The following is a 27210-nucleotide window of genomic DNA, read 5'->3' as shown; positions in this document are numbered from 1 at the left end:
AATCGTATTTTGTCGAGATATTTTGAAATATCGCTTTTATTCTGCGAAAAACTGTCATGGAAATGCAGCTCTGGAGATACCCCCCACACCCTTCCCGCCACCAGGGGTCGCGACCTCGGCTCACCTCGGACCAGTACATGGAGCCCTGCGGTCGGTAGCGGATGTGGAAGAGCAGCGGGAAGCCGTCGTAGCGCGGCCACGACGTGGGCAGGCTCCACGACACGGCCAGCCGCGTGGCGTGACCTTCGACCTGCCGCACCAACACGCCCTCTGGAGGGTTGGGCCTCACTGAGGAGGAGGAGGAGGAGGAGGAGGGAGAGTGAGGGCGAGGAGGAGTGAGGGGGCGAGAGAGAGAGAGAGAGAGAGAGAGAAGCGGTCTTCTTATTGGCGCAGCTCACCAGGATGTTTTTCACATCACCCTGGATGTCCAGTGGAGCTAAAGAGCTCTCAGTGCCCTTTGTGACATCACACAGGGCAGACTTCCAGAGTGAGGGACGGACTTTTCCTCATTTCAGAAAGTGATAATGTAAATCCAACTCTTCATAAAATGTAAATATCTATTCTTTTTTTGTTATTTTTTTCTTAAAAAGTTAATAAATAATTTTGATTTGAATTTTTTTTTTCCTCCCCATTTTTTCATTCATTAACAACTTTTTCTCTACTGGAAAAAATGTAAAAAGAAACACTTGTGAAACATAGGAAAAAAATATATATATATTTTAAAAGTTTTTTCTCAAGTGGAAAAAATCTTTTCCAGTTAAAATAAACAAATCAGATTTTTTTTTCTTGACTCGTCGTCACCAAACTCACGCAGCTCGCTGAACTTGAAGCGGCCCCAGGTGGTCTGGGAGCCCAGGCCGTTGGTCTCGGTCACCCCCAGCGTGTGGACCGTCTGCCAGAAGGCCAACCAGGGCACGTCGCAGTGCTTGTGGGCCGAGTCCACGATGCAGGGGGTCCAGTCGGGCCCGTTCCCCCTGGGAGGAGGAGAAGGAGGAGGAGGAGGAGGAGGAGGAGGAGGATTGAATGAGATTTTGCAGTCTCCCCTTCTAGACCCCCCCCTGTATTTTGCAATACTGACAACAACAAAAAAGTAATATTAATGCTTTTTCGTAGAGTTCTGGAGTTGCAGTGAGCCCCTCTCACCTGAGGGAGGCGTTGTAGACGGCGGGCAGGAAGGTTGTGACCGAGTCGACCCAGGAGCAGCGGACGTGTGTGTGATTGGGCACTTGGCAGGAAATGCTCAGCAGCCCCGGGGGATCTGGGGAAAAAACAGGGGGCGTGGCCTATTAATATTCCCTCTGAGGGTCTCTCACACCCACACGCCAAACAGACATCTTCAGTCATAAAGAGCGCACGCTTAAAAAAATATAACACGTTCCCACCGCTGCCCCCTGGTGTTTCCTGACAGAGACGCAGAATTGTTTTATTTTTGTTAGATTTTTCATTTTCTTGATGCGGCCGGTCGGCAGCGGGCGGGACCAACTGTGGACAGGAAGTCAACTCAGGGAGCCGCTTCCTGTTGGAGACGTGAAGGAAGTGGAGGGTCTTTGTCAGAGTGGCGGCCCGATAAGAGCCGCTTCCTCCCAGGAGCAGCAGCAGCAGAAGCAGCAGCAGCAGCAGCAGCAGAAATTCAAAACCAATAAAGTTTCGAAGCTGGAGAACCAAGACAGTGGCTGCAAACTGTCTGTTTTATTATTATTAATCATAATAATAATAATAATAATAATAATAATAATAATAATAACGATAATTGCGGGAAAATCGACAATGAAATGAGTTGCCAAAACTTAAATAATTGATATTTATCCATCATATTCACTGATTGGTCGTTGCAGCCCTGGGGGCGGGGTGAGGGGGTCAGAGGTCAGAGGTCAGTGGTGGAGGACTTACGGCCCAGCCGGAGGGTGAGGGAGTGGAGGAGGGCGTGGCGGTGGCCGTGGTAGCAGCTGTAGAGGCCCTGAGCCGAGGGGGCGGCGGCCAGCAGCAGCAGGCTGCCATTGGACGAGAGGCGGTGGGGGGGCAGCGCCGAGCTGTGGTTCAGCAGCCACAGCACAGGAGTCCTGCACACGCGCACACACACACACACACACACACACACACACACACACACACACACACACACACACACACACACACACACACAGGTAGAACAGAGGAGGAGGAATCAACTCAGTGTTTCCTTCCATCTTCATATCTTCATCCCTGCGTCCTTTCATCCTCTCTCCCTCCCTCCCTCAGTCGCTTCATCCCTCTACCCTAATTCCTTCTCCAGTCACTCCCTCCCTCCCCACCTCCTCCATTCCTTCCTTTTTCTCTCCCTCCCTCCATCCTTTCTTCCTTCCTCCTTCATCCCTCCTGTCGTTTCTTTCTCCCTCTCTCCCTCTATTTACGCCCTCCATCCCTCCCCTTTCATTCTTTCCTTCCGTCCTTCCGTCCTTCCGTCCTACCTCCTTCCCTCCTTCCTCCCTCCGTCACTCCCTCCTTCCTTCCTCCCTCCACTCACCCGTCTTGAGCGTTGCCACAGTTCAGTGTGATGTCGGAGTCCAGGCGGCCGTACTGCGCCGTGTCTGCCACTGCAAACACAGAGCAGCATGCAATATTAAACACACAGCAGTGAAGCACCGTCTGCTTCTCCACAAACCTGTCCCGTGTGTGTGTGTGTGTGTGTGCGTGTGTGCGTGCGTGATTTACGGTGGAGCTTCCAGCGCCGGCCGTACAGCAATAACATGACCGTACAAGGTGCGCGGAGCCTCCTGCTGCTTCTGCAGGGACCTTCTTCTAAAGTTTTCATCACCTTCGTCATCATCATCACTATTATCACCTTCATCATCATCAGCTCCAACAACACAAAGCTCGCTCCCCCCCCCCCCCCCCCTCTCTCTCTGACCTCACTTCCAGTTGCCACACCACCACTGGCAGGCCTGTTTCTCTGAGCCGCCACCTCCTGATTGGCTGCTGTCGTGATTCAACTTTAGAGGATGACGCAGTGCGTTCTCCTTAGCTTTTAAAAAAAAAAAATAAAAAAAATAAGGGCCAGATCCACAAAGTCATTGCCCGGCTTTTGCGCCAGAAAATGCGTGTAAACAGCGCCAACAACGGTGATTCCGATCCACAGAGGGGACGAAAAACGTAAAAGTCGGCGGCGCCAGACTCATTTGAATGTATTTAAATGAGTCGAAAGGACACGCCCCCTTCTATGCAAATAAGCCTCAGTCAATCAGCGGCAGATCCAGAAAGAGTTTGCGCTCGTGTCAGTTTGACGGACGCAAGCACCGCCAGCCAAAACCTGCCGCAGCTTCTGTCTGTCAAAGTGTTTCTGGCTTCTGAGTGAAACTTTCCCCTCACGAAATCCTACATATAGATCGGCATAGACTGCAGTATACCTGCCAATATTTTAGATAGGCTATGAAAAACACAAATGGTACTCAGGTGTTGGTGACCGACGCGTCTTGACTTTCTCTCCATTATGGCAGCAGTCCTGGTAGACGAGGAGGCGTCGTAATGCCAGGCGCGCACAGGAGTGCGTTTATCGCAGCAGAGTTTGGCTGTTTGGCACTGACAGCCAGTGAAATACTTTCCCATCGTTTCGCTGGGATTTTATTTTAAGTTTTTTTGCTTTAATCTTGTTGCATGTCTACTTGCCTCAGCAGCGAGGGCGGCCGGCTCACGATCTGAACATCTTTGTTTTCTTTTCCGTGCATCCATGAACACAAACCAAACACACGCACTCACGAACAACCTTTGGCGCACAAACCGCTCTTTTAGGTTGCCAGACCGCAACATTCGTATTTGTTTCCGGTGCCACATTTGTGGGCGTGTCTGCGCCTGCGCGTCATTAGCGCAAAAACCTTTGTGGATCCCCGCATCTGTGGCGCAGATTGCAGCAGCTGAAACCTTCTTTGAGGATCTGCCCCGAAGATATAATAACATAGTGACGTTAAATAAGTACGACATAATAAAATAAAAGATAATAGATCATAGATAAATAGATAATACATAAGATAATCAAATAAACAGACACTTGAGTAAGAAACAGCTCACAACATCCCATAATCACACAAACTTAAAACTTGGATAAAGTCTCGGGCCAACATTAATATTTACAAAAAATAAGTTATTAATAATAATAATAATAATAATAATAATAATAATAATAATAATAATAATAATAATAATAATAATAATAATAAATCATTTCATATTGTGCACATGCAAAAACCAATTTCATATGAATAAAAACTCATCAAACATCCAGTACTTCTTTTTCATTTGCAGCCTTCTGATCTAAATTTCAACACTCGCCTTTTTCCACGGGTTGATAATAAGTCCTAACAATAAACAAATTAAGTCATAACAATAATATCCTTCAATGAGCGTCCTGTCCTGATTGACGCGGCAAAATACCAGCAGAGCATTCTGGGATGTGTAGTGTCAGCAGGCCATGTGCTGTATAACAGCAGTGGGCCAGCAGCTCCGGCAGTGATTTTTTAATCGGCCTCGGGGGCCTAAGATAATGACACTGTGGGCCAAATTTGGCCCATGGGCCAGAGTTTGACACCTCTGTCCTAGAACACGGTAGAACGTGATGGGAAAAGAAAAAAAAAAGTCCATCTTTGTTGGCTGCTGTTCATAATTCAGCCCCAAATATTTTTCTTTTTAACCAAAGACACAAAACTATGCTGAGGTTCAGTCGTAAAGATCCAGCAGCTCATCCCAAACCAACCACGCAACCAACCAGCCAACCACGGCTCGCTTGGGGTTTCGTAACTCGTGAAAAACAAACACACACACACACACACACACACACACACACACACACACACACACTCTAGAACCCAAGTTGTTCAGATACGAGTGAGAAGCAGAGAAACTGCTCCTGCTGCCTGCACAAATATTTAGAGTTTCTACAGTCAATTGGCCCTGCTGACTCTCTACCTGTGTGTGTGTGTGTGTGTGTGTGTGTGTGTGTGTGTGTGTGTGTGTGTGTGTGTGTGGCTTGGCTCTAGGACATGTTGGCATTTATAGTCGACCTGTAGTTCGGGGGGAAAGAAAACATCGGCTCAGTTGCTGCCAACCTGCCACGCAAACACCTTCATCAGTTCACCACCCCAATTACACAGGCATGCACACGCACGCACACACGCACACACACACACACACACATACACACACGCTGTCACTCAGGCAACAAACAATGAGCCTCGGTGTGGCAGGGATGCACCGATACCACGTTTTTACAGAGCGAGGAGGAAACGAGTATTTGTATTTCAGTACTCGCTGATATCCATCCTGAGTACTCCAAAGGGCACAGAATGCCTTTGATTTCTTTCATTTTTTCTCTGTTTTTTGAACAACGTTCATCAGCAGGTTTTTTTTATCAAGAACATACTGGAGTACAAATTTAACCAAATTGTCACAAACATAGACTAGCAGTCAAAAGTCTGGACTTTTTAATGGTTTTTCTTTCATTTTCATGAATGGATGAACACATGGAATATGTATTAAACAAAAAAGTGTGAAGGTTTTATATTTTAGATGATCTAGCATAGCCACCCTTCATATCAAATATATAGAACACAACATATTTCGGTATTTACATTTTTTTTTCTTTTGCCACATTAACCCACATATCTTGCTCATATATTTGATGTTTTCAGTTTGTATCTACAGAGCGGAAAGTAGTAAAGAAGTCCAAACTTTTGATTGCTAGTGCACACACACATCTCTAGTTATCACGCAGCGTAAACAGCAGGAAGAGTTCAGTGAAAATGTGGCAAGGTTGAAGAAAGAGGAGGAGGAGGGGGTGAAGGAGGAAGAGGAGGAGGAGAAGGAGAAGGAGAAGGAGAAGGAGAAGGAGAAGGAGAAAAAGAAGAAGAGCAGTTGGACAGATGGATAAAAACACTTTCCTCAACACAAACTCTGCAGGGGAGTTTGATATTTGATATCCAGTATATGATTCATTAATAAGGGTCTGTCAGGTCCGGTCCACACACACACACACACACACACACACACACACACACACACACACACACACACACACACACCACTGACACATTCTATTAAATAAATAAATTAATTAAATCATTCATTGAAATCAGATTTCTGTCTCTTTAACAGCCCCCAAACACACGCACACGCGCACACACGCACACGCGCACGCACGCACGCGCGCACGCACGCACGCACGCACGCACGCACACACACACACACGTCCCTGGGCTCCTCTGAATGTGTGTATTCATGTTTTATTGGCACTGGAGTGAATTATTTCTCCCCTCATAAAGCCGCAGCGTTCTACTCATATCTGATTCCTGCTGCCTCCTCCCGGCTCTGGCTGGCTGTCAGACGTGCACGCACACACACGCACACACACACACACACACACACACACACAGCGGCGTGCTCACTAACTCACGGCCGCAGGAAGCGCTAGGAGTTTTCTCCCCCGACGGCGAAATAGGACACACGAAAAAAGTGCAAGGCCGCTGAAACTCGGTCTTTTCCAAACAATGGAGAGAAAAAAAACTAATGGGGGAGTCAATGAGGAGGACAGGAGGGAGGGAGAGGGAGAGAGAGAGAGAAAAGTGAAATACCGAAAGTTAACATGACGGCTCGAGCGAGAGTTTGGAGGGAATTAATTCTGCCAAAGGAAAAAGAGAAAGAAAAACAATAACTGGAAAAACGCAAGAAAAAGATTAATGTTGGAAAGAAAGAAAGAGTCTTCGACACGTTTTGAGTTGTGTAAGTGGTGTGTGTGTGTGTGTGTGGGTGTGTGTGTGTGCACGAATAGTATACAGCCCCACAGGCTAATTTTATTTTTTTTCAAGTGTTTCCCTCCATCATTGTTCTGATCACACAAGTGCAGATAAAGTCAAGAGCAACTAAAATAGCTCACAAAGCAGCCTGGATAGAGGGTGTGTGTGTGTGTGTGTGTGTGTGTGTGTGTGTGTGTGTGTGTGTGCGTGCGTGCGTGCGTGCGTGTTACCTTCATCGGTGTGAACCTGAGCGCCAGTGAGCCACAGCCAACACGATAGAAAGCAGATGACTGTCAGACACGCAGGGCTGGACAGACGGCCGGGCATCTGGAGAGAGAGAGAGAGAGAGAGAGGGAGAGGGGGAGGGGGGTTGGGGGGGAAGAGAGAGGGGGAGTAAAATGGTCAGAAGGCTTTTTTTCTTTCTTTCTTGCAATTATTAAATACTGTTGAAACAAAAGGGGGAAAAAAAGGAAAAGTCTTTCCAAAATTAAAAACACATTTCGCCGGAGAGAGAAACTACGTTGCTGGACTCCTTCTTGTTTAGTTTTCCACCAGCCTTTTTTTTTTTTTTTAACTTTTACTTCCCAGAAAAGCAAAGAAAACAAAAAAGTCCAGATTTTTAATTTCGATTGTTGTTGAAGGAAAAATTAATCACCTGTGGCTGAAATGACCTGGACTGATGCTGCTGATGCTGCTATTAGCTGATGCTGCTGCCGTTACTACTGCTGTTACTGTTAGCTGATGCTGTTGTTACTGTTAGCTGCTGCTGCTGCTGTTACTACTGCTGTTACTGTTAGCTGATGCTGCTGTTACTGCCGTTACAACTGCTGTTACTGTTAGCTGCTGCTGCTGCTGTTACTACTGCTGTTACTGTTAGCTGATGCTGTTGTTACTGTTAGCTGCTGCTGCTGCTGTTACTACTGCTGTTACTGTTAGCTGATGCTGCTGTTACCGTTAGCTGATGCTGCAGTTACTGCTGTTACTGCTACTGCTGCTGCTATTAGTGTGGTTGCTGCTCATCGCTGCAACCAATGGAAGACCAATTCAACCATGAAATGCATGCGTGTGTGTGTGCACGCGCGCAAGAAAACAGTATCCAGCCCTGCAGGCTAATTTTGTTTTTCAAGTGCTTCCCTCCATCATTGTTCTGATCACACAAGTGCACACCAGGAGTGTGACACACACACTCCTGGTGGCCAAACACACTTATCTCTGCACGCACACACACACGCACACACACACACACACACACACGCACGCACACGCACACGCACACGCACACACACACACGCACACGCACACACGCACACACACACACACACACACGCACACACACGCACGCCAGAGCAGGCCGAGCGTCAACACCTCCAACTCTTCTCCTCCTTTGTCTCATCTGGAGTCTCGATCCTGTGACATCAGCCGCCTTTCAGCTGCGACTGGGAACACACCGGGAGGGGGTCAAAGGTCGCCGTGGATACCGCCAGCACGCCGCAAAGAATTCCCACCGCGAGGATGAGCAACACAACGATTACTAGTAAAAATATATATATATATATTCCGTCTCCTCCTCCATCCGAACGCAATGCACCATTTTCAAAAAAACTTTTCCAATGACACTTTTCCGATAAACCTCTGTATCAATACGTCTGAAAAAGCACCTCATGAGAGCGTTACAACCTTTCAGTGATATCTGAGAGCTTTTTCCAAGTTAATGTGTTTCCATGACCGGTTTTCTATTACGATATTCAGGTTTTGCGCAACTCTAGGTGAGGCTGAGAAAAAGCAGACGGTGCCTTTTCTAAAAAAACTTTATCAATCAATCAATTAATCAAACTTTATCTAACAGCACCTATGCAACACAAGATTGTAAAACTTTGATGGAGGTCAAAGGAGCAGGGGGAGTAAGAGGAGGAGGAGGAGAAGGGGGGGGGGCAGCTTTGGCAAACGGAGGGAAAAGAAAAGAAAAAAGCTTTTTTCCTTTTTTTTCTTTCCAGAGGCCCTGAGGATGAGTAAGTGAAGAGGCCTCTGGTGGCGGCGCTCGCAGTCCCGCACCGTGACTCACTGGCACTCCGGCGTGCCGCTGCACATTCAGCCGGCTTTACGAGAGGTGGCGGAGGGGTGGGGGTTGAAGGAGGGGTGAGGAAGGGAGGGAGTGAGAGAGAGAGAGAGAGAGAGAGAGAGAGAGAGAGACAATAGCAGGGCGGAGGAGTCGGAAAAAGGGTTCGGCAATTAAATGAAATGAAATCAAAAAACCAACAGATCAGTGGGGAGAGAGATCATTTACTCTGTGTACACACACACACACACACACACACACACACACACAACCTCTCATTCACAAAAACGCACAAACACATACACAGAGACACGCACACACACCCTCTCCTCCAGGATGTCCTGTTCACAAGGACGCCTCATTTGCGCAGCAGTCATCAATTAAGATTAACAAAGAGTGATGTTTGACTGCAGGAGCCGCCCACAAGCAGCCTTAGTGTGTGTGTGTGTGTGTGTGTGTGTGTGTGTGTGTGTGTGTGGAAGGGAAACAGGGACGGAGGATAAGTGGAGAGATTAGAAAACTTGCAGTAAGTGAGCCTAGTGTGTGCGTGTGTGTGTGTGTATGTGCGTGTATGTGTGTGTGTGTATGTGCATACGTGCACTGAACCAACAAGCCCCTGACAAGGGGTCAAACTTCGTTGGAAAAGACAACAATGGCTGTGACGTTTTTACACACAACACCATGGCAACACACACAAACAAACACAGACGCGCGCGCGCGCACACTCTGGCCGCCCAAATGCGCGACCTTTGGAAGCGACGACAACAACAACAACACTACAGACTCCCGTGTGTGTGTGTGTGACTGAGAGAGAGAGAGACAGAGAGGGAAAGAGAGAGAGAGAAAGTATAAGACTTTCTTAGGGGGAACTGGCGACAAACTGGTGATGAACCCGTACGCCCCCCCGACACAAACCAAAATGTTGGAACGCAATCGCAGCCCAGTTCCACTCACGTCACGACGCAAGTCTCCAAAAGGGGGCGACATTTGAGGCCCCGAAAACTTTGAGGCGGTGCGATTCAAGTCAGTTATTCCATCGACTCGCAAATTTTATTTTTCCAAAGATTAAATTTTTTTTTTTCGTTTGAAGGAAATTTGTGTGTTTTTTTGCCGATCAAAGGAATCATTTGCGAATGGAAAATAATTTTGTAATTTCTGAGTTCATTGTGAAAAGCATTCATCAGTGATGCAGTAAAAACGAGAGGAAATTTGTGAGTCCACTGACAGTAGCTGCGCTAATGGAAAGCGATATTTCTGAAATTCCGACAAAGTCCGACTGCGATTTGCATGGTGTGAAGCACAAAAGCCGAGATTTTACAAGAATCGCGTTTGCTTTTGTTTGTTTACGTTTGTTTGTTGTCAACAATGGTTGTTCTATTTTTCTCTTTGATTACTTGTAAAAAAATTTAAATAAAAATGCTCCGTCTTCTCCTCCGTCCAAATCTTCACTTGACGTGAACTGGTCACGTGACCCCGCACGTCACGTCCGCTGACGTGTAAATGCGAAAAAAGTGTTTCTGTGACACTTTCGCGATAAACGTCTGAAAAACCACTTAATGGGAGCGTCGACACCTTTCAACCATATTTGAGAGGTTTTTCCAAGTTCAGGTGTTTCCATCACCGGTGTTTTATTGCGATATTTAGGTTTAGCGCAATTGTAGGGGTCATGGAAACGCAGCTGGTGGCGCCCCCTGGATTTTCTGCTCCTAATCTCAATTTTTTTTTTCTCTCTACCCTTAAAATTAAGTGAGGGGGCGCCACTGTGATTCTAAAAAAAAAAAAAAAAGAAGTCAGTGTGTGTGCGTGTGTGTGTGTGTGTGTGCGTGTGTAGACGCACTCTGGACAAACAAAGACTGCAAAGATTGACGAGGGCATCGTTTCGCCAAGTCGTCCTGTAAATAGAGCCAGGCAGCGCAGAGAGGGGCCTCTGTCGGAGCAGCGGCAGCCAATCTGGGTGATAAAAGGACTGTGTGACGGATGAATGATTGGCCGAGGCTCGAGCCAAAGGGAGAAAGAGAGAAGAAGAAGAAGAAGAAGAAGAAGAAGAAGAAGAAGAAGAAGAAGAAGAAGAAGAAGAAGAAGAAAAAGAGGGCTGCAGGAATAATGCAGAACACATGCCAACACGCAAGCAGGCATCTCAAGGCAACGGCGGCCACGGCTCCCGCCGTCCTAAATGAAGACAGAGTGTGTGTGTGATGGAGAGAGAGAGAGAGAGAGAGAGAGCATACTTGAAGCCTCAGTCAGCAGTGAAGACAGAAAAACCAGATCCTACTGAGCCTGAGTACTGCCAGCGTGAGTGCAGGCCGAGCATGCGCACACACACACACACACGCACGCACGCTAATGGCTGCCATGTGTGTACAGAGACAGTAGTGAGCCAATCCACGGTCAAAGGCTGAAGTGTGTGTGTGTGTGTGTGTGTGTGTGTCTGTTTGAGAATTGAGGAGATTGAGACGTTCCTGTCTTTAAGGTCAAATGAAAAATAGATCATTAAAAGTGAAAAATGACCAGAAACTTGAAAAAAAAATATGTGTTGTTAGCCATTGTACTCTTGACATAGGTATCTCAAACCGTGTGTGTGTGTGTATATATATATATACTGTATATATACACACATGTATCTGTGTGTGCGCTGGTGTGCTGGCAGTATCTTGGCTCTCAGTTCAACAACGATGGAATGTCCTTCGGCTCTGCCGCCAGGGAGAGATGGCTACCATATGCCAGCTATTCACACACTGGGCAAACACACACACACGCACACACACGCACACACAAACCCTCTCTCTTGCTTACACAGAAAGAAACAGAGCCACGGAGTTGAACGACGACCACAATCCAGCTTCGAGGAAACAACTTGGTGATACTGAAGAGAAGCCTGGGACACACACACACACACACACACACACACACACACACACACACACACACACTTACACTTGTCTTGAGAGAGCCTGAAAGAACAGAATCAGTCAGTAGCTACTGTACGTGTTCACGCTGCTACACAAATAATATCAAATGATATCAGAGCGGCTTGTTCAGCCGCTGCAGCCGTTTTCAGGTTGAGTTTGACCAAAAACCAACAACACAAACCAGCGCGGTGCCAGAGTGCAGAACACAGCTGACGTCACTTCACGGAGACCTGCAGAGGAAAATCTTTTTTTTTTTTTTTCTCATCGTTTATATAAGATTTAAAAACAAAAAACCCAGAAAGAAGAAATCAATCACTGATCGGAGCCGAGACATGTCGCTCCAGTCCTAGAGGCTCTCAGACTCCGAGCAGCGAGTTCAGTGTCAGAAGTCAGAGGTCATGGGTTCTGACGGCTCCCAGCAGAGAGACTGACCACACTGTTATCCCACTGATGTTCAGAACATCTCCTGCAACTCTGCTGCTGGGAGGTCATTTACACTTTTTTAAGTTTCACTGGAGTTCAGAGGCTACAAAACCATAATCTTCATCATCTTCATCACCATCATCATCACCATCACCATCATCATAATCATCGCCATCTTCATCACCATCTTCATCTTCATCTTCATCATTCAAACTAGATCAGTCTCCAATCAGAGCAGGTGGAACATCGGTCCTGCTTGGACTTTGTTGTTTTCTCAATTCAAAAAGTCACAGTCAGCCTGTCTGCCTGTCTGCCTGTCTGTCTGTCTGCCTGTCTGTCTGCTGGACTATTTACGTTGCTTCCTGCAGACTGGTAAACGCAAATGATGGAGCATCTTCCAGCATTGTTGTAATTTAGAGGGAGACCACAAAGGCCTGTGAGAGGAGGACATGGGAGGCTCCTCCCCCTCCTTCTACTCCTTATCCTTCTTCTACTCCTCCGCCTCCTCCTACTCCTCCTTCTACTCCTCCTCCTTCCTCTACTCTTCATCCTCCTTCTACTCCCCCTCCTCTTCCTCGCCCCACTTCCTCCTTCTCCTCTTCCTCCCTCCTTCTCTAGCTCCACCCCCTCCTTCTACACTTCCTCGCCCTCCTCCTCCTCTTCCTCCTCTTCCTCCTCTTCTCCCTCCTCCTCCTCCTCTTCCTCCTCTCCCCGCCTCCTCCTTCTCCCCCCCCCCCCCCCCCAAACTCTCCCTCCTCCTCCTCCTGCTGCAGGAGCTTCAACAACAGGCCCTCCACAAAAACACAAAACACAGGCTCTGGTAAAATGGGATTAAAAGGGTGGTGGTGGTGTTGGGAGGGGTGTGTGTGTGTGTGGGGAGGGGAGTGCATGTGTGTGTGTGTGTGTGTGTGGGGGGGGGGAAACGGTGGGGTTACTGCGGGTTGGTTGGATAGAAGTAAACAAGAAAAAAAAGAAAAAAAAGAGGGTTAATTAGGTGGATTAGCAGCGGGCTTAAGAGAAGCACAACTCCCGATCTTCTTGTAAAGGTTCCACCGAGTGGAGCTGAGGGACGACCAAGCAAACCTTTCCACATACACAAGAAACGTGACGTACTGTGCAGGTGGGAGGGGGGGGCGCGGAGTCAGCTGGCAGCGGCGCAATATAATATGATGAATAAATAAATAAATAAATAGAAACCCCACCGCAGCGTTTAACAGCGTGGAACATTCCACAAGCACCGTGTCCCAGTTCCGAGCTGCAAACACGGACCAGCAGGTCCAGAAATAATCACCTGGAAGCACCGAGTGAAGGAAGCCGTTTGGAAGAGGCAGTGCTGCCGGCAGCCGGAGGGACGGTGACGGTCCCACTGACACACACGCACAGACATACGCACAGGCACGCACTCACGCACCACTGGCTCTCTAAACACACACCTACCCAGCCAGACACATCTGCTCTCTGTTATACGACGCGCTTAAAAAAAAAGATAAAATTTAAAAAAAAAAGGCAAACTCAGGCCGTGCTGATGCACTACCTGCTCAGTACAAAAAACAACACAAAACACACACACACACACACTGAAATAAAAAAAAAAGACTCACAATCTGATCAGGCTGAGCTGAGAACACTGGAGGTTTATTGTTAGTCTCAAAAATAACACTCTTAAGTGCTCACTCACTCTCTCTCTCTCTCTCTCTCTCTCTCTCTCCCTCACACACACACACACACACACACACACACACACACACACACACACACACACACACACACACACACACACACACACACACACACACACACACACTGATAGCCGTGCCAGACTTGGTCCAGCAGGTTGGCCGGGCCGACACGAGTCTCTGCCCAGTTCTGCTCGGCTGCACGCCGCTAACGGAGAGCCCAGAGTAGCGCGTATGTGCGTGTGTACGTGTGTGCGTGCAAGTGCGTACGTTTTTTGAGTGGCGCCACGCTGCTGCTGGGAGCAATTACACAGACGTGAGGCAGATACTTGCTGAAGATGTCTGAGGAACACAGGCCTGGGTGGAGGAGACACTGTGGTGTGTGTGTGTGTGTGTGTGTGTGTGTGTGTGTGTGTGTGTGTGTGTGTGTGTGTGCGTGCGCGTGTGTGCAAAAAAATTTATAGAATGCACAACTTCAAAACAATGAGGAGGGAAAAACAGAATATAATTGTTTCCATGTCATGTGACCCACAGACTGAAAACCAAGAGCTGAGTTGCATTCCTACTACTACCACTACTAATACTACTACCGTATTTGTCCAGTGTAATAGTAGTAGCAGTAGCAGTAGTGGTCGTAGTTGAGTAGAATAGAATAGAATTTCTTTTTTTTATCCCAAATTTGGATATGCAGTTTCCCGTAGTTTGGAATTGGGAAATTCTGTTCTATTCTTCTACTACTACTACTACTACTGTATGTGTCCAGTGTAGTAGTAGAATAGAATAGAATAGAATCCAATAGAGGTATTTAACTGATCCCAAATTTGGATGTAGTTTCCTGTAGTATAGAATTTGGTAATTCTGTTCTATTCTTCTACAACTGCTACTACTACTACTACTACTACTACTACTACTACTCCTACCACTACTACTACTACTACTCCTCCTACCACTACTACTACGACAGAGTATATTCTATTTCATGGGGGAATATTTTTCATTACTTGTTATATATTCTTGCGTTTGCTTGTTTGTCTTCCTATCCCCAAAAGTCTTCCAGGTCACATGACCCAACGAACCCAAATCAACACTACGGCAAGGAACGCCCCTCGTTCCCTCGACCCCGAACCAAACCAAGGAAAGCTGCGGGACGACCGTAGCATTTTTTTAGCGCACTCTTGCTCACACAACATTGACTTTTGGGGAAAAAAACAATATAAAACGTGTGGAAATGAGTAAATACCAAAGGATGAATCTGCACTTGGTGATGAGCGGCAGAGCGGCTGCACTGTCTCAGTGTCTCGGTGCAGGAGGAGACGAGCGGTGATGGTCTGGCTGTGACTGGAGGCTCCGTGCCGATGGTGGGACATCACTCAGCGAGCTTTACATAAACACGGAACCACGCTGCTAAATTTAGGAACAGTTTTTTTTTTCCATTTGGAGGAGGAGGAGGAGAGGACCTGCTCCCTCCTTCACCACTCTGAACCCCTCCGGTTTTACAAGAAATGAGAAAAACCTTGTGTGTGTTTGTATAAACATTCATACAATCGTATACAATTGTTTATTTACATACAATCGTGTATACATATATGTATATATTTCATATTTAATAAAGACACTATGAATCCCCTTCACCTTCAACATCATCATGATGTTTTTCATCGCTGGCCATCAGTTCTTGGCCTTTAACAAACACAAACACACAAACAGGAGACTCCCGCACTTTGACCGACCTACACCCACCCAGTTAGCCCCGCCCACACACTCCCACTGCAACCCTCGGTTGGCTAGAGCAGTGAGTCACTTTGCTGGGAACTCCACGCTTTCCTCGTTAACTCGCGGGCGAGCAACAGGCGGACGGCCCCGACACTTCCAGAAAGAGAGCGAGAGAGAGAGAGAGATGGAGGGATGGGGGGGGGGGTGGGAGGGGCATGCGTGTGACAGTAACGAGAGGAGTTGAGAAGAAACAGGAAGTCAGACCGAGTCCAGTCCGTGGTTCTGAAGCTCTGCTCTCTCTCTCTCTCTCTCAGTAGCTGCGTTTCCATTACAGTTTTTCGCAAAATAAAGGCGAGATTTCTAAAATTTCGACAAAGTACAATTGCAATCCGCAGGCGTTTCCACTGAATGGTGTCAGGATTTAGCTACAAAACATTCTGCCAGAAATCTGCAATTCCATGTTGCTTGCTGTCAAAAACGGTTCTTGTATTTTCCCCTTTGATTACTTGTAAAAAAATATTCCGTCTCCTCCGTCGTGACGTCCGGTGACATTTGCGATATACCTCCATATACATATACATATATATATATGTATATGTACCACATATATATACCTCTATATCGATACGTCTGAAAAACTACCTCACGAGAGCGTCAAAACCTTTTAGTGGTATTTGAGAGTTTTTTTTGAAAAGTTCAGGTGTTTCCATGACCAGTTTTTAATTGCGCTATTTAGGTTTTGCACAATTTCAGGGGTCATGGAAACGCAGCTTCTGTCTCTCTCTCTCTCTCTCTCCACATAAACACTGAGGGGCGAGCGGCGGGCGGCGAGCGTTCATCACGAGGAGGCGTCACACTTGGTCGGACAAACACTTTGTCTGCCGCGCTCGTCGCAGGAAATGGCTTTGTGCGTCTGGCATAATTGGAATGCGGCCCGCGACAGGGAAAAGATAAACATGTTTTAGAAGTAATAATAACACCAGATAACAATGACAAGGCCATCCATGTTATTAGGACAGCGGCTGAGCTTCGCATGGGAGTTAAAGTGACTCGAGGATAAAAAGAGGTTTATTGAAAGCTCAACGGTGGGATGAGAGGAAGGAAACTGTTGGGAGGCATTTTGATTGGGTGTAAGCAAATATTTATGTCTTCTAAAGGTCCAGTGTGTAATATTTGGCTTGATGATGATTTTCATATTGGTAAAAGCTTGATAGACTGCCCATAAATACATGAATAAAAGTGTAGTGGCTTATACATATATATATACATATACATATACATATATGTACACAGATATACTGTACATACACACACATATTTCTCAGGAAGCCCTCCTCAAATAAACCACTGAAGAAGAATGTGGACGAGGTATGCAGGCTTGGTTGCTTACGTCACCGTAGTTCTCGGGCAAGCTCAGGAGGGGGGGCGAGAGTGATAGGCGCTGCAATTTAAAATGTAACCACATGATGTCGCCGTTTCTTCTTCAAAATCTCCAAATATTGCACACTGGACCTTTAAATGACTTTTTCCATGTCTGCTTCAAAAAAAATGTTTGACAGTTTTTGTTTACCCACTTAATTAACTGTAAATTGATGGCTAAAGGTTGGAGGGGGTTGTTTTGTGGTGTGTAGGCATGAATGAAAAATGCTGGAATTTTTTGGGGGGGGGTTTTTGGCTTCAGCTCGGCACAGAACCACAGAGGATACATTCCTGTTGACGACCAGACCAGTGGTTCTCAACTGGTGGAGTCTCAGGACCGTCATCATGTTTTTCCTCATCATGAAGTCGTCAGCAAAAGTTATTCCACGGCACTCAAATTTATACCACAAAAATAAAAGCGCCAGCCCAACTTTTTATCACGTCTAGTCAATAAACGATTGAAATGATTTCATCAAATTGTGTGCCCTGCATTTTCTCTTTAAAATGCCTATATTTTAAAATCCCTTTCAAATAAAAAAAAAAGCCACGATCAAAACAGCTCTGCGACCCACTTTTGAGTCCCGCCCCCGGAGGTTGAGAAACAGCAGTCTAGATCAGCGTGAAGCGGCGGCATCCAGCTAACGATGATGTTGTGAAACTGCTCAAACAAAATGCTTTCACACCATCAGCAGGGAGGAAAGGAGGGAAGGAGGGAGGGACATGAAGAAAAAAAACACAACGAAAACATTAAAAAAAAAACACCTCGGAGGAAGAAAATGGGGACCAAATGTAAGAGAGGAAAAAAAAAAAATACAAAAGCCAGATTTGTATTCGACATCTCGTTGTGTTTCTAATCACTGCGTGTTTACCTCCGTCTCCCAACGAGCCGGGGGATCATAATCTCCTCCGCGTTCCCACTCCTTCCAAATACTGACATCCATCTGTGCACTTGATTTATTTGTTTCAATTGGAGAACGGCTCCGAGTTTGATTTTCGTGAGGTGTTTTTTGCTTTGTTTTCTTTCAGCGATCAGAGATTTGGAGGAGCGGAGGAGTTTCACCTAGTGATTCAAAGTCCGACTTCCAGTCGTCCGAGTGACGATTCCGAGGGCTCGGGGGGCGTTTGAGACGGCAGAGGGTAAAAAATGCCACTTTTAAATGACTGAATTTTCTACGCCGAAGAAAACCAAAGTTAAGTTAGAAATTTTCTTTAAAAAAGAACAAAAATCTCTCACCGGTGGGCTTGAAGATATCGAGCCAAACGTCAAGATTCAAGATTGTTTATTTGTCATTATGTGCACGTGACGAAATTTCCTTTGAGGCCGTTCTCGGGTAAAACATCAACCGTAAGAGCATTTAAAACAGAAGGGGAAAAAAGTGAAAAGAAAAAAGAAGAAAAAAGAAAACTTGTTTTGGCGGCTGCTTTTGAATCAAACTCTCTGTGACTGAATCAGGCCGAAAGATCTCAGCGAGAAAGCAAACAAGACGAGTCGCACACTGCGGGCCAGAACACACACACACACACACACACCAGATATACAGTAGGACCATTCAGGCACTGCAAACACACTCTCTATATCAGGCATGGGCAAACTACGGGCCGGGGGCCATATGGGGCCAGTTAAACTTTTTTAATGCGGCCCGCCCCAACTTGAAGAATTGATATTAGCAGTCAGTGATAAAGTCATAAAACAGCTGCATTTCATCCAACTTTCAGCGTTTCAAGAGTTATTTCAATAAAGAGCTAAATAGCGTGGGGATTCAGAGACATATTTTGTTCTTAACGCTTTTCTTCATTTTCAATATTGACATTAAAACACGTGTTTTGTACACAACCCATGATAGATTTTTTTCCTCCTATGATGTGGCTCACCAAAACATTCCATCCATCTGCTGCTGCTGCTCCGGCCCCTCTGTCAAATTTTACAGCCCATTGTGGTGCCACCAGTCAAAAGGTTTGCCTACCCCTGCTCTATATACACACACGCACACACATATATATACATATATATACAGTATATATGTATATGGGTCCAATGTGAGATGGTCGTCTGAACCTCCAGTGAGATTCTTCTGATATGAAGGATGAAGGTTGAAGATACAAGCCAGTTGGTTGTAAAGGGTTTAAATAAATAAACAGATAAATAAATAAAAGGATCCAAGTGAAGGTCGACAGCAGGTCGCTCACAGTTTCCCTGACACACAAAAATATAAATGAGCAAAGTACAAGGACGACACGCCGCCATGATGCGGCTCCTGATCCTGTTGTTGATCCACAGGTTCTCTGTCAGACTGTGTGTGTGTGTGTGTGGTGTGTGTGTGTGTGTGTGTGGTGTGTGCGTGTGCGTGTGCGTGTGCGTGTGCGTGTGTGTGTGTGTGTGTGTGTGTGTGTGGACATGTCTGAGTGACTTTAAAAAAAAAAAAGGTGGAGAGTTTCGCCGGCAGGGATTCCACCCGATTGGGTCACAACAAACACACACCACACACACACACAAATAAAAAAAAATCACAGCCGTTTACCACTGACAGTGGACGACGGCGTAAAGTTCAGTTGCAACACAAATGTACAACCACACACACACACACACACACACACACACACACACACACTTGTTGGTTTTAAAGCTCTACATCGACAGCCAATACTTGCCGACTCGTCAGGACCGTCAGCGGTTACAGTTTGGCTGTGCTGCAGTTGGAACAGAGGACAAAAAAAACAGTACAGTATCCGTACTTCTGCTGAAGGACACGGTGTGAAGACTGTAAAACAGCTGAGGCTTGGCGATGTCCTGCTCACCTCCACCACTTTGATGTGTGGAAGCCAAACGCGTTCAGCCCAGTGAAACCACAGGCCTGCGTGCTGTGTGGATGTTCAGCCTCATTAATTTTCTTTTTTTTTCTTTTCATTTTTGTCATGCAAACTGAGTTTTTTTTCCGCGGCAGCACTGATGCAACAGCGGCTGAGTCACCGCGGTCTACCGTGACAACACCTTCAAAAGTCTGAAAACAGAGCGCCGCGTGCCGCCGGCTCTCATCCGACGCTTCCTCCACACGGAATAATTCAATTTAAAATGAGGAGGTTCGGGGTGGGAGGGTGGGCGGAGCCTCAGAACTGTTGTGCACATTATATATTTTTCTTCTTACTTCAGCCTGGAATTGGCGACTATACAGATCCAACGTGTCTCATAATTTAGTTTTTTTTTTCCCCCTTTGATCTGACGCTGACCAGCAGCCTCAATAGAGACAGAGAAGAAGAAGAAGAAGAAGAAGAAGAAGAAGAAGAAGGGCATTTTAATGTGTTAAAGGTATTTATCTGTCATAAACACTGTATAATCTTTATTTTGGATCAATATACTGTACCTATTAAAACATGATAAAATAATGTTGTTTCACATAGATTGACTTGAGTATTTTTGTAACTACAGTATAGTTTTTTTAAAACTATTTTTTAGGGCTGCAACAGTGTAGTTTCCCAGTTTGGGATCAATAAAGTACATCTATAATTATCTCTCTATCTCTCTCTATCTATCAGTCAGTTGCACCACCACCACCACCACAGCTGAGGAGGAGCTCCTCTGATGCAGCAAGCCCGGCCTTATCTGTCCCCCTGCTGGCACAATCTCCACTTCCGTCTCATTTGTTCGTCGTGTTTACCTGGCTGCCAAGACAGGTCAGATAGGATCAACATGCTCCATCGCTTCCCTTGTTGCCCTCCTTCCAGGTTCTGTCAACGCTGCGTGAAGACGACAAACAGAGCGCAGCGACAAGACGAGACGAGAAAACTGACAGAATATCAATCGAGGCTGCGGAGCAGCGGCGGCCGAAGGATAACATTTAAAAAGTGTCTTTATGTGCGCTGAAGAAAATGATGTCACCTTGGCCACACACCGCCGTGTTGCACCCATGGGTGCTATGTATAATTTAGACGGCGCGTATCGATCCATTATGAATGAGCGGCGATAAAAATAGTCCAAAGTCAAACATTGCGTGTGTTTTAGTCACCGCACATTGCAGTCAAGGGGGGATGTCATGTTGCATTCAGGTGCACCCTGTTAAATCTAGAAATCTACATTACCGAGAAAAGACAAAAATCACCTCGGGCACGAACACGACGCGTTTACGAGCAACTCCGAAACTCAGAAGAATCAAACAAAGCTGAAAAGTTTGAGGTTTTACTTCAAATAAAAACTTTTTTTCTGTCCTTTTTTTTTTTTTTTTAATGAAGAATCTTAAGAGCGTTAAGCGAAGAGGTTATTCAAAGGCTAATTAAACATGACGACGGTGACGATAAAGCCAGGAAGCGATGGGAGAGCTCATCACGCAACCAGTTGTTTCCTTCTCCAATCAGCCAATAAAGCTTTGGAGAAAAGTCAAAATTTCCATTCACACGACATCAAAAACAAAACTGAGAAACAAATAAAATCCCAAACAAATTTATAATCGTGATGTTTTTGATGTTTCATCACCTATATAGGTCATTCATTCAGCCACCACTCAAACTTTCCAACCTTATTTGGTCTGCGGAACACAACATTTACATCCCATGAAAATATCAGAACAAATAAATAAATCATGTGGTCGGAGTATTCAAAGGCCGCCTCCTCCTCCTCCACCTTCTTCTTCTTCTACAGTGGACGGAGGGGTGGACACACCAGAGAACCCTGCTGGATGACACCTGTAACTGGACAGCCTCTCCATCTGATCCCTGGTATTTTGTAGCCTATCAAAACTCAAATAAACCACACAATGAAATTCTCTTAACAACATCTCGGGCCTTTAGAGGGAAACTTTTACAGGGGCTTAGCGTGCGGTTTTTTCCCGGGCGCTCAAAGAACCACATTTATTCCGAAAAAGGCAACAAATAAAAGAGCTCCATTCCGCCCGTCAGACCTCCGGACTTTTCTCGGGAAAAAAGAAATAAAAAATTCCCATTGTGAGGGCCAATCACATCTGCATTGACTGACCTTCTCTCCAAAAAAACCAAGAAGTACTTTACTGAGGCAGAACGTGTTTTGTTTTCTGCGTGACGCTGACGGTAAAAGGCAAACTAACACCTGCTGCCCGATGTGAGTCAAAAGGCAGCGCAGCCAAGGAGTTTCAGCAGGCTGTAAATCAGTCGGCAGTATCCCTCCTTGGAGCAGCGAGCCGAGGAGCTCCACCAGCGGAGAAAGAAAAAAAAACCTCACGTTCGGCCGGCATTGTAAGAATCGCGACAGCGAGCTTTTATTTTCACGCTCCACTTCGCGTTGGCGCAGCAGCGAGCGGCGTGGCGGGGCTGCGGCAGGTTTCGTGCACGTGTGTCTATTCCAAGGAACACAAAGTGGAGATGAGAACTTCCTGCAAAATCATGAAGTGCTTTGAGAGGTTTGCGCAGAGGTGTGAAAACTATTTGACTGGTGGGGCCACAATGGGAGTGGCCCTCACAGTATGACTAACTGCGTTTCCATTACCCCTAGAACTGCTCAAAACCTAAATATCGCATGGAAACAACTAGACTTCGAAAAACCTCTCAAATATCACTGAAAGGTTTTGACGCTCAGATGAGGTGATTTTCAGACGTCCACTGACGGGGTCATGTGACCAGTTCACTTCAAGTGAAACTGGCACATTATGTTTGGACAGAGGAGGAGACAGAATATTTTTTTTACGAGTAAAAAAAGAGAAAAATATAACAACCACTCTTGACAGCAAACAACATCTAAATGCAGATTTATACAAGAGATTTTGTACCTCCATCCTCTTCAAAGTGAAGCCTCGAGGGAGACGAGATTTGAGGAGAATTACGACTTTTACACTCAACACCATTCAATGGAAACGCCTGCAAATTGCAATTGTGGAAATATCGCTTTTATTTTGCGAAAAACTGTACTGGGACACAATGACCAGTGGGTCTGTCCAGTCCCTCCTTTACATCCCCTGCATGCGAACAACCCCACTGTTCTGACACTCGCTGATGTCACAAAGGGCTGCAAAAAGCAAAGGGCTAAATAAAACATGTGCCGCTTTCTGGAGGTCCAACACAGTTATTGGGAGACGAGTGTGGGACACGACGGCACCTTTGCGTCCGACTGAAGGAAACACACACAAGTAAGAACTAACAACAATAATTTAAATAAAAACCTGCAGAAACGTGCACCGGACGCACAGAGACAAACAGGCAACCGCGCTGCGCTTGCATGCAACACCGGGCACGGCGCAGCGACAGCTCTGGTTTCCACAGAGAGGGGGGGGGGAAAGGTGTGGAATGGAATGGAATGGAATGAAGCGCTTCTTTGGTATCGGCATCACTTTCAAGTAGGATGTTGTAATGCAACACAATCCCAGTGAGACAAGCTTGCAGGTGAAGCAAAACAGAGTCCAGCTCATTGAAGCTGCCTCAGATCACATTACCAGCAACACCAGCAGAGGGGCTGGGTTTTTAAAAAATAAAATAATGCACTGAACTTTCACCCACTGGATTATTTACGATGACAAGATGATGATGATGTTGAGCTGAGATGTTCCCAGTCTGCTGCGGGAAAATAAAAACAGATGCAGACATTTGGCACCGGATCTACACTGCAGTGGGAGGAAGTGTGTGTGTGTGTGTGTGGGGGGGGCTCTTCTTCCTGTTGTCTTCTAGCAAATCAACACTTTCACTGTGCACAGTGGCCCCGGTGGTCAGCTGACCTTCAGAAGGAGGAGTCGGAGTGGGATTCAGGGTGGGAGAAGAAGGAGAAGAAGAAGAAGATTTTTGAAAAACAACATTTAATTGCCACTTTCATTCAAGAAGAAGAAGAAGAACACACTTTCTGACTCTTTAATGCATCGACAAGGGACGTGTGAGCGTGAATAAAGTGCAAAAACAGCAGCGCACAGGGGAAGGGATCCCCTACTGTAGGGCCCCACAAAGTTGGTTTAATATCAAGAGCTGGCTTTGTCTCTCTCTCTCTCTCTCTCTCTCTCACACACACACACACACACACACACACACACACACACACACACACACACACACACACACACACACACACACACACACACACAGTGTATGGCCTCAGAGTTGGCAGGCAGCGCGGCCTCTCGCTCTCTAATTTAAACTTGATTGCCGTCGGGGCCCTTCGGCTGAAATATGAGCGAACGCATACGCTTGTGTGATTATGTTAAAGAGCTGCGCTCTTTTTTGCCCACTCGTGCGTGTGTGTGTATGTATGTGCGTGCGTGCGTGCGTGCGTGCGTGCGTGCGTGCGTGCGTGCGCGCCTGTGGTTTTTGGCGAGGCTAGCTCGCTGAATAATGGGAGCGTTCTCAAAAAGTCGGGGATGAGGCGTCCGCGTTTCTGTCCAAACTACACGGAGGGGAAAACTCTGACTTCTGGGTCAGAATGTAAAGGAATTCAGGGAAATGATATGGCAGAGGGAGGTTGCGCTGCCCCTGCACTCTGATTGGTTGACGGCGGGTAAAGCCGTTAACACGGGCTTGGCAAAAAAAATTTTAACTTTGCTTAAAACAAAAAAAAAAAAAGAGGGCGCTTAGATTTTCTTCTCCGCTTTCTCTACAGGCTCATTTTTAAGGTTGTAATGTTTGAGAGGTAACATCAACTTTTTCTTCTCTCTTGAAAAGCAATCGCTCCATATCTTCTGACAACCAGCGGGAGAGAAAGAGGACGCACAAACAAACCCAGATCGTCCGCTCCGCGTCTGAGCAAAAAGCGTGCCGACACTTTGTGAGCTCATGACACGCTGAAGCAATCAAGTAATGCAACAATTCCACTCACTGTTGGCAATTAGCGCTGCCTTAACGGAGCGTGAAACAAGGCTGCGACAACAACACTTCCCTGATGAAAGCAGCCGCAACACCCAACAACCAATATCTGTGACAGTCTCCGTCAATTTTTTTTAAAGAAGATAAATAAAATTCTGAGATGGCGGTTGAAACAATTTCAGCAAACTTCCACTTTATCGAGTTCGGCTCATTTTCAACGACACACTGTTGCGTTAAAATGAAGAGGTATTTGCCTTGAAAAAATAAACAAATACAACTTCCACCGATCAAAGCTTCAGCTTGGCTCACAGATTTTTTTTTTTTTCATCAACAACAACAACAACAGAAAATCAATGGCAGTGGAAATCTGCGTGTGTTCAAACTCTCAGCAAACAAGCAGATGCACACGCAGAGCAAGACGAGCTCTCACGTTCACACGCGTGTGAAAGCAGACATGTAAATAATTTGTATATACATTTAATTTCTTTATTTCTAATTAATTCTTCTCTTTGCACTGCATATGCTGCTGTAACTATGCAAAATAAAGGCATTCTTATTCTTCCTCCAACACAACCTGGCTTCGACTCCCCAGGCCAGGGGAGACCCTGCTTGACCTTTGACCACCAAAAAAGAAAAGAAAAAAAAGGCACTGGGACGTGAAGCAAAAATTTCTTTCCGAGCTTCTCTCTGCTTCTCCTTCCTTCCTTCCTTCCTTCGATAGCCCGCCCGAGTCGCCCCCCGGCTCCGTCTTCAGGCCCTTACCCTCTCTGTTTGCATTCCTCTCGCTGCTCCATTTAAAGGCTCCATCACTACACCAGCTGCAGGAATGCACATCTGTAGTGAGCGAGAACCCCCACCACCAACTGTTTCTCGACCTCCCTCATCCCTCTGTCTGAGTTCTCTGTGTGTGTGTGTTTCTAATTGGGGGATTCAGTGCATTAAGTTGCCCCCTCACCACTACTCCCCTACCCCCCAAAACTTCCTTCTGAACAAGTAATTACGCATGAAAATATACAAACACACAGAGCCCTGTGATGTTGTTTATCTCATCAACAAGTGCTTTGGGGTGACTCACGCTTTCAGTCAACAACGGCTGCATGAGAGCGCTTGAGTGGGTGAAGAGCAAAAGTGAAGGCCAGAGCGCACAACAACCAGCCAACCAACCAACAAGCAAGACAACACAACATGGCTGAGACTTTTGACCATTCTCATGCAAACAGGGGAGGAAAAAACAAACATAGTTGTTTATTTTATGACAGTGTGTGTGTGTGTGTGTGTGTGTGTGTGTGTGTGTGTGTGTGTGTGTGTGTGTGTGTGTGTGTGTGTGTGGTAGGGGGAGGGGGTTCAGGCTGTTCAATTCAGATTAATCATAACGCAAGAAAAAAAAACTGCAATCCTTGGCTGTACACAAAAACAACAAAACAACAACGTGGTGGGGGGTTTTTTTGCCGCAAAAGTATTCGGTAAAATCAAAGAAAAACGTGTACGAGACACTGCAACAACTGTTAAAACTGTCACACGCATAAAGTTTGTGTGTTTTTGAACAGAAGAAAAACAGTGACAGTGAACACCTCGAGCGGCTAAAAGCGTCGCCGACAGCACCACAAAGCCAGCCAATATTCACAGCAAAACTTCCTATTGCACATTTTTAACTCATTGTCTTTTAGTCTTTCAACGAAAACAAAAAATACCAAGGGCCAGAAAATCACCAGAAACGAGTTTTCTATTCCCAGACAGTCCGCTAGTAGCAAGCGGGCTGGTCGCGAGCGCAGTCCCGGTTCCGGTTAAACTTCCCCCCCCCCCTCCCTCTGCCCCCTTTCCCGCTCTTCTCACGCCGGCTCGCGCAGCAGCTCACTCACCTTGGAAAAATGTCGGCCGAAGTCAGACGAACTTTATTCTGTTGTCGCCGTCCATGGCTCTCAGACGTGCTCGGAGGTGTTGGTCGGTGGCGGCACGGTTCTACTTCGGTGCTGCTCCCCCCGGAGAGACTGACTGTGACTGACTGGCGGCGGGGCCACAGCGGGACGGTGGGAGGAGCAGTATGGTGGGCGGGGCTACGCTCAGCGGCAGCCCGGCAGTCTGATTGGTGGCGGATGCAGGTCACGTAGGGCATAGTGGGCGGGGCCTGACTGTAACGGGATTACGGGGGCTTGAAGAGCAGCTGATCCCAGGTCTGAGGAATGTGTGTGGCGGTGTTGGGGAAGAGAAAAAAACCAAAAAACAGACGCCGCCGGGTGTCTCGGAGCTGGATAGGTTGATCAGTGGAGGAGGAGGAGATGGAGGAGGAGAAGGAAGAGGAGGGGGGACTGTGATTGAAAGGCAGTTTGAACGGTCGCGGCCAGCTGGATGCACTATAAGATCTGGACACCCAGACTGACAATATGGCGCCGCGTCGATTTTATTTTTTTCTTTCCCCAGTGGCCTTTCCAAGTACTGCAGGAAAGAAAATGAAATTTTACAACTTCCACCATGTACAATTATGTACAATTGCACATAATAAAACATTTTTCTCAACC

General features: G+C 46.4%; 1 protein-coding gene across 2 annotated transcripts in view; it reads right to left on the bottom strand.

The window, feature by feature from the left end:
* il11ra (interleukin 11 receptor subunit alpha) overlaps positions 1-26701 on the bottom strand; it is a 31462-nt gene extending 4761 nt beyond the window's left edge. For both annotated transcript variants that reach the window (XM_076029066.1, XM_076029065.1), the window contains exons 1-7: positions 26554-26701; positions 6989-7085; positions 2504-2573; positions 1891-2060; positions 1144-1258; positions 811-974; positions 125-288 (exon numbers count right to left, since the gene is read on the bottom strand). In XM_076029066.1, the coding sequence (XP_075885181.1) occupies positions 125-288; positions 811-974; positions 1144-1258; positions 1891-2060; positions 2504-2573; positions 6989-7085 (780 nt within the window). In that variant the 5' untranslated portion in view covers positions 26554-26701. The remainder of the gene's footprint in view (positions 1-124; positions 289-810; positions 975-1143; positions 1259-1890; positions 2061-2503; positions 2574-6988; positions 7086-26553) is intronic.
* Between the last annotated feature and the right edge of the window lie 509 nt (positions 26702-27210).

The sequence above is a fragment of the Nelusetta ayraudi genome, unplaced genomic scaffold, assembly GCF_046127955.1.
Source record: "Nelusetta ayraudi isolate G7.1 ecotype Tasmania unplaced genomic scaffold, CSIRO-AGI_Nayr_v1 ptg000026l, whole genome shotgun sequence".
Taxonomy (NCBI): Eukaryota; Metazoa; Chordata; class Actinopteri; order Tetraodontiformes; family Monacanthidae; genus Nelusetta; species Nelusetta ayraudi.
Note: the sequence above shows the minus strand (reverse complement) of the source record. Positions and strands in the feature narration are given on the sequence as shown.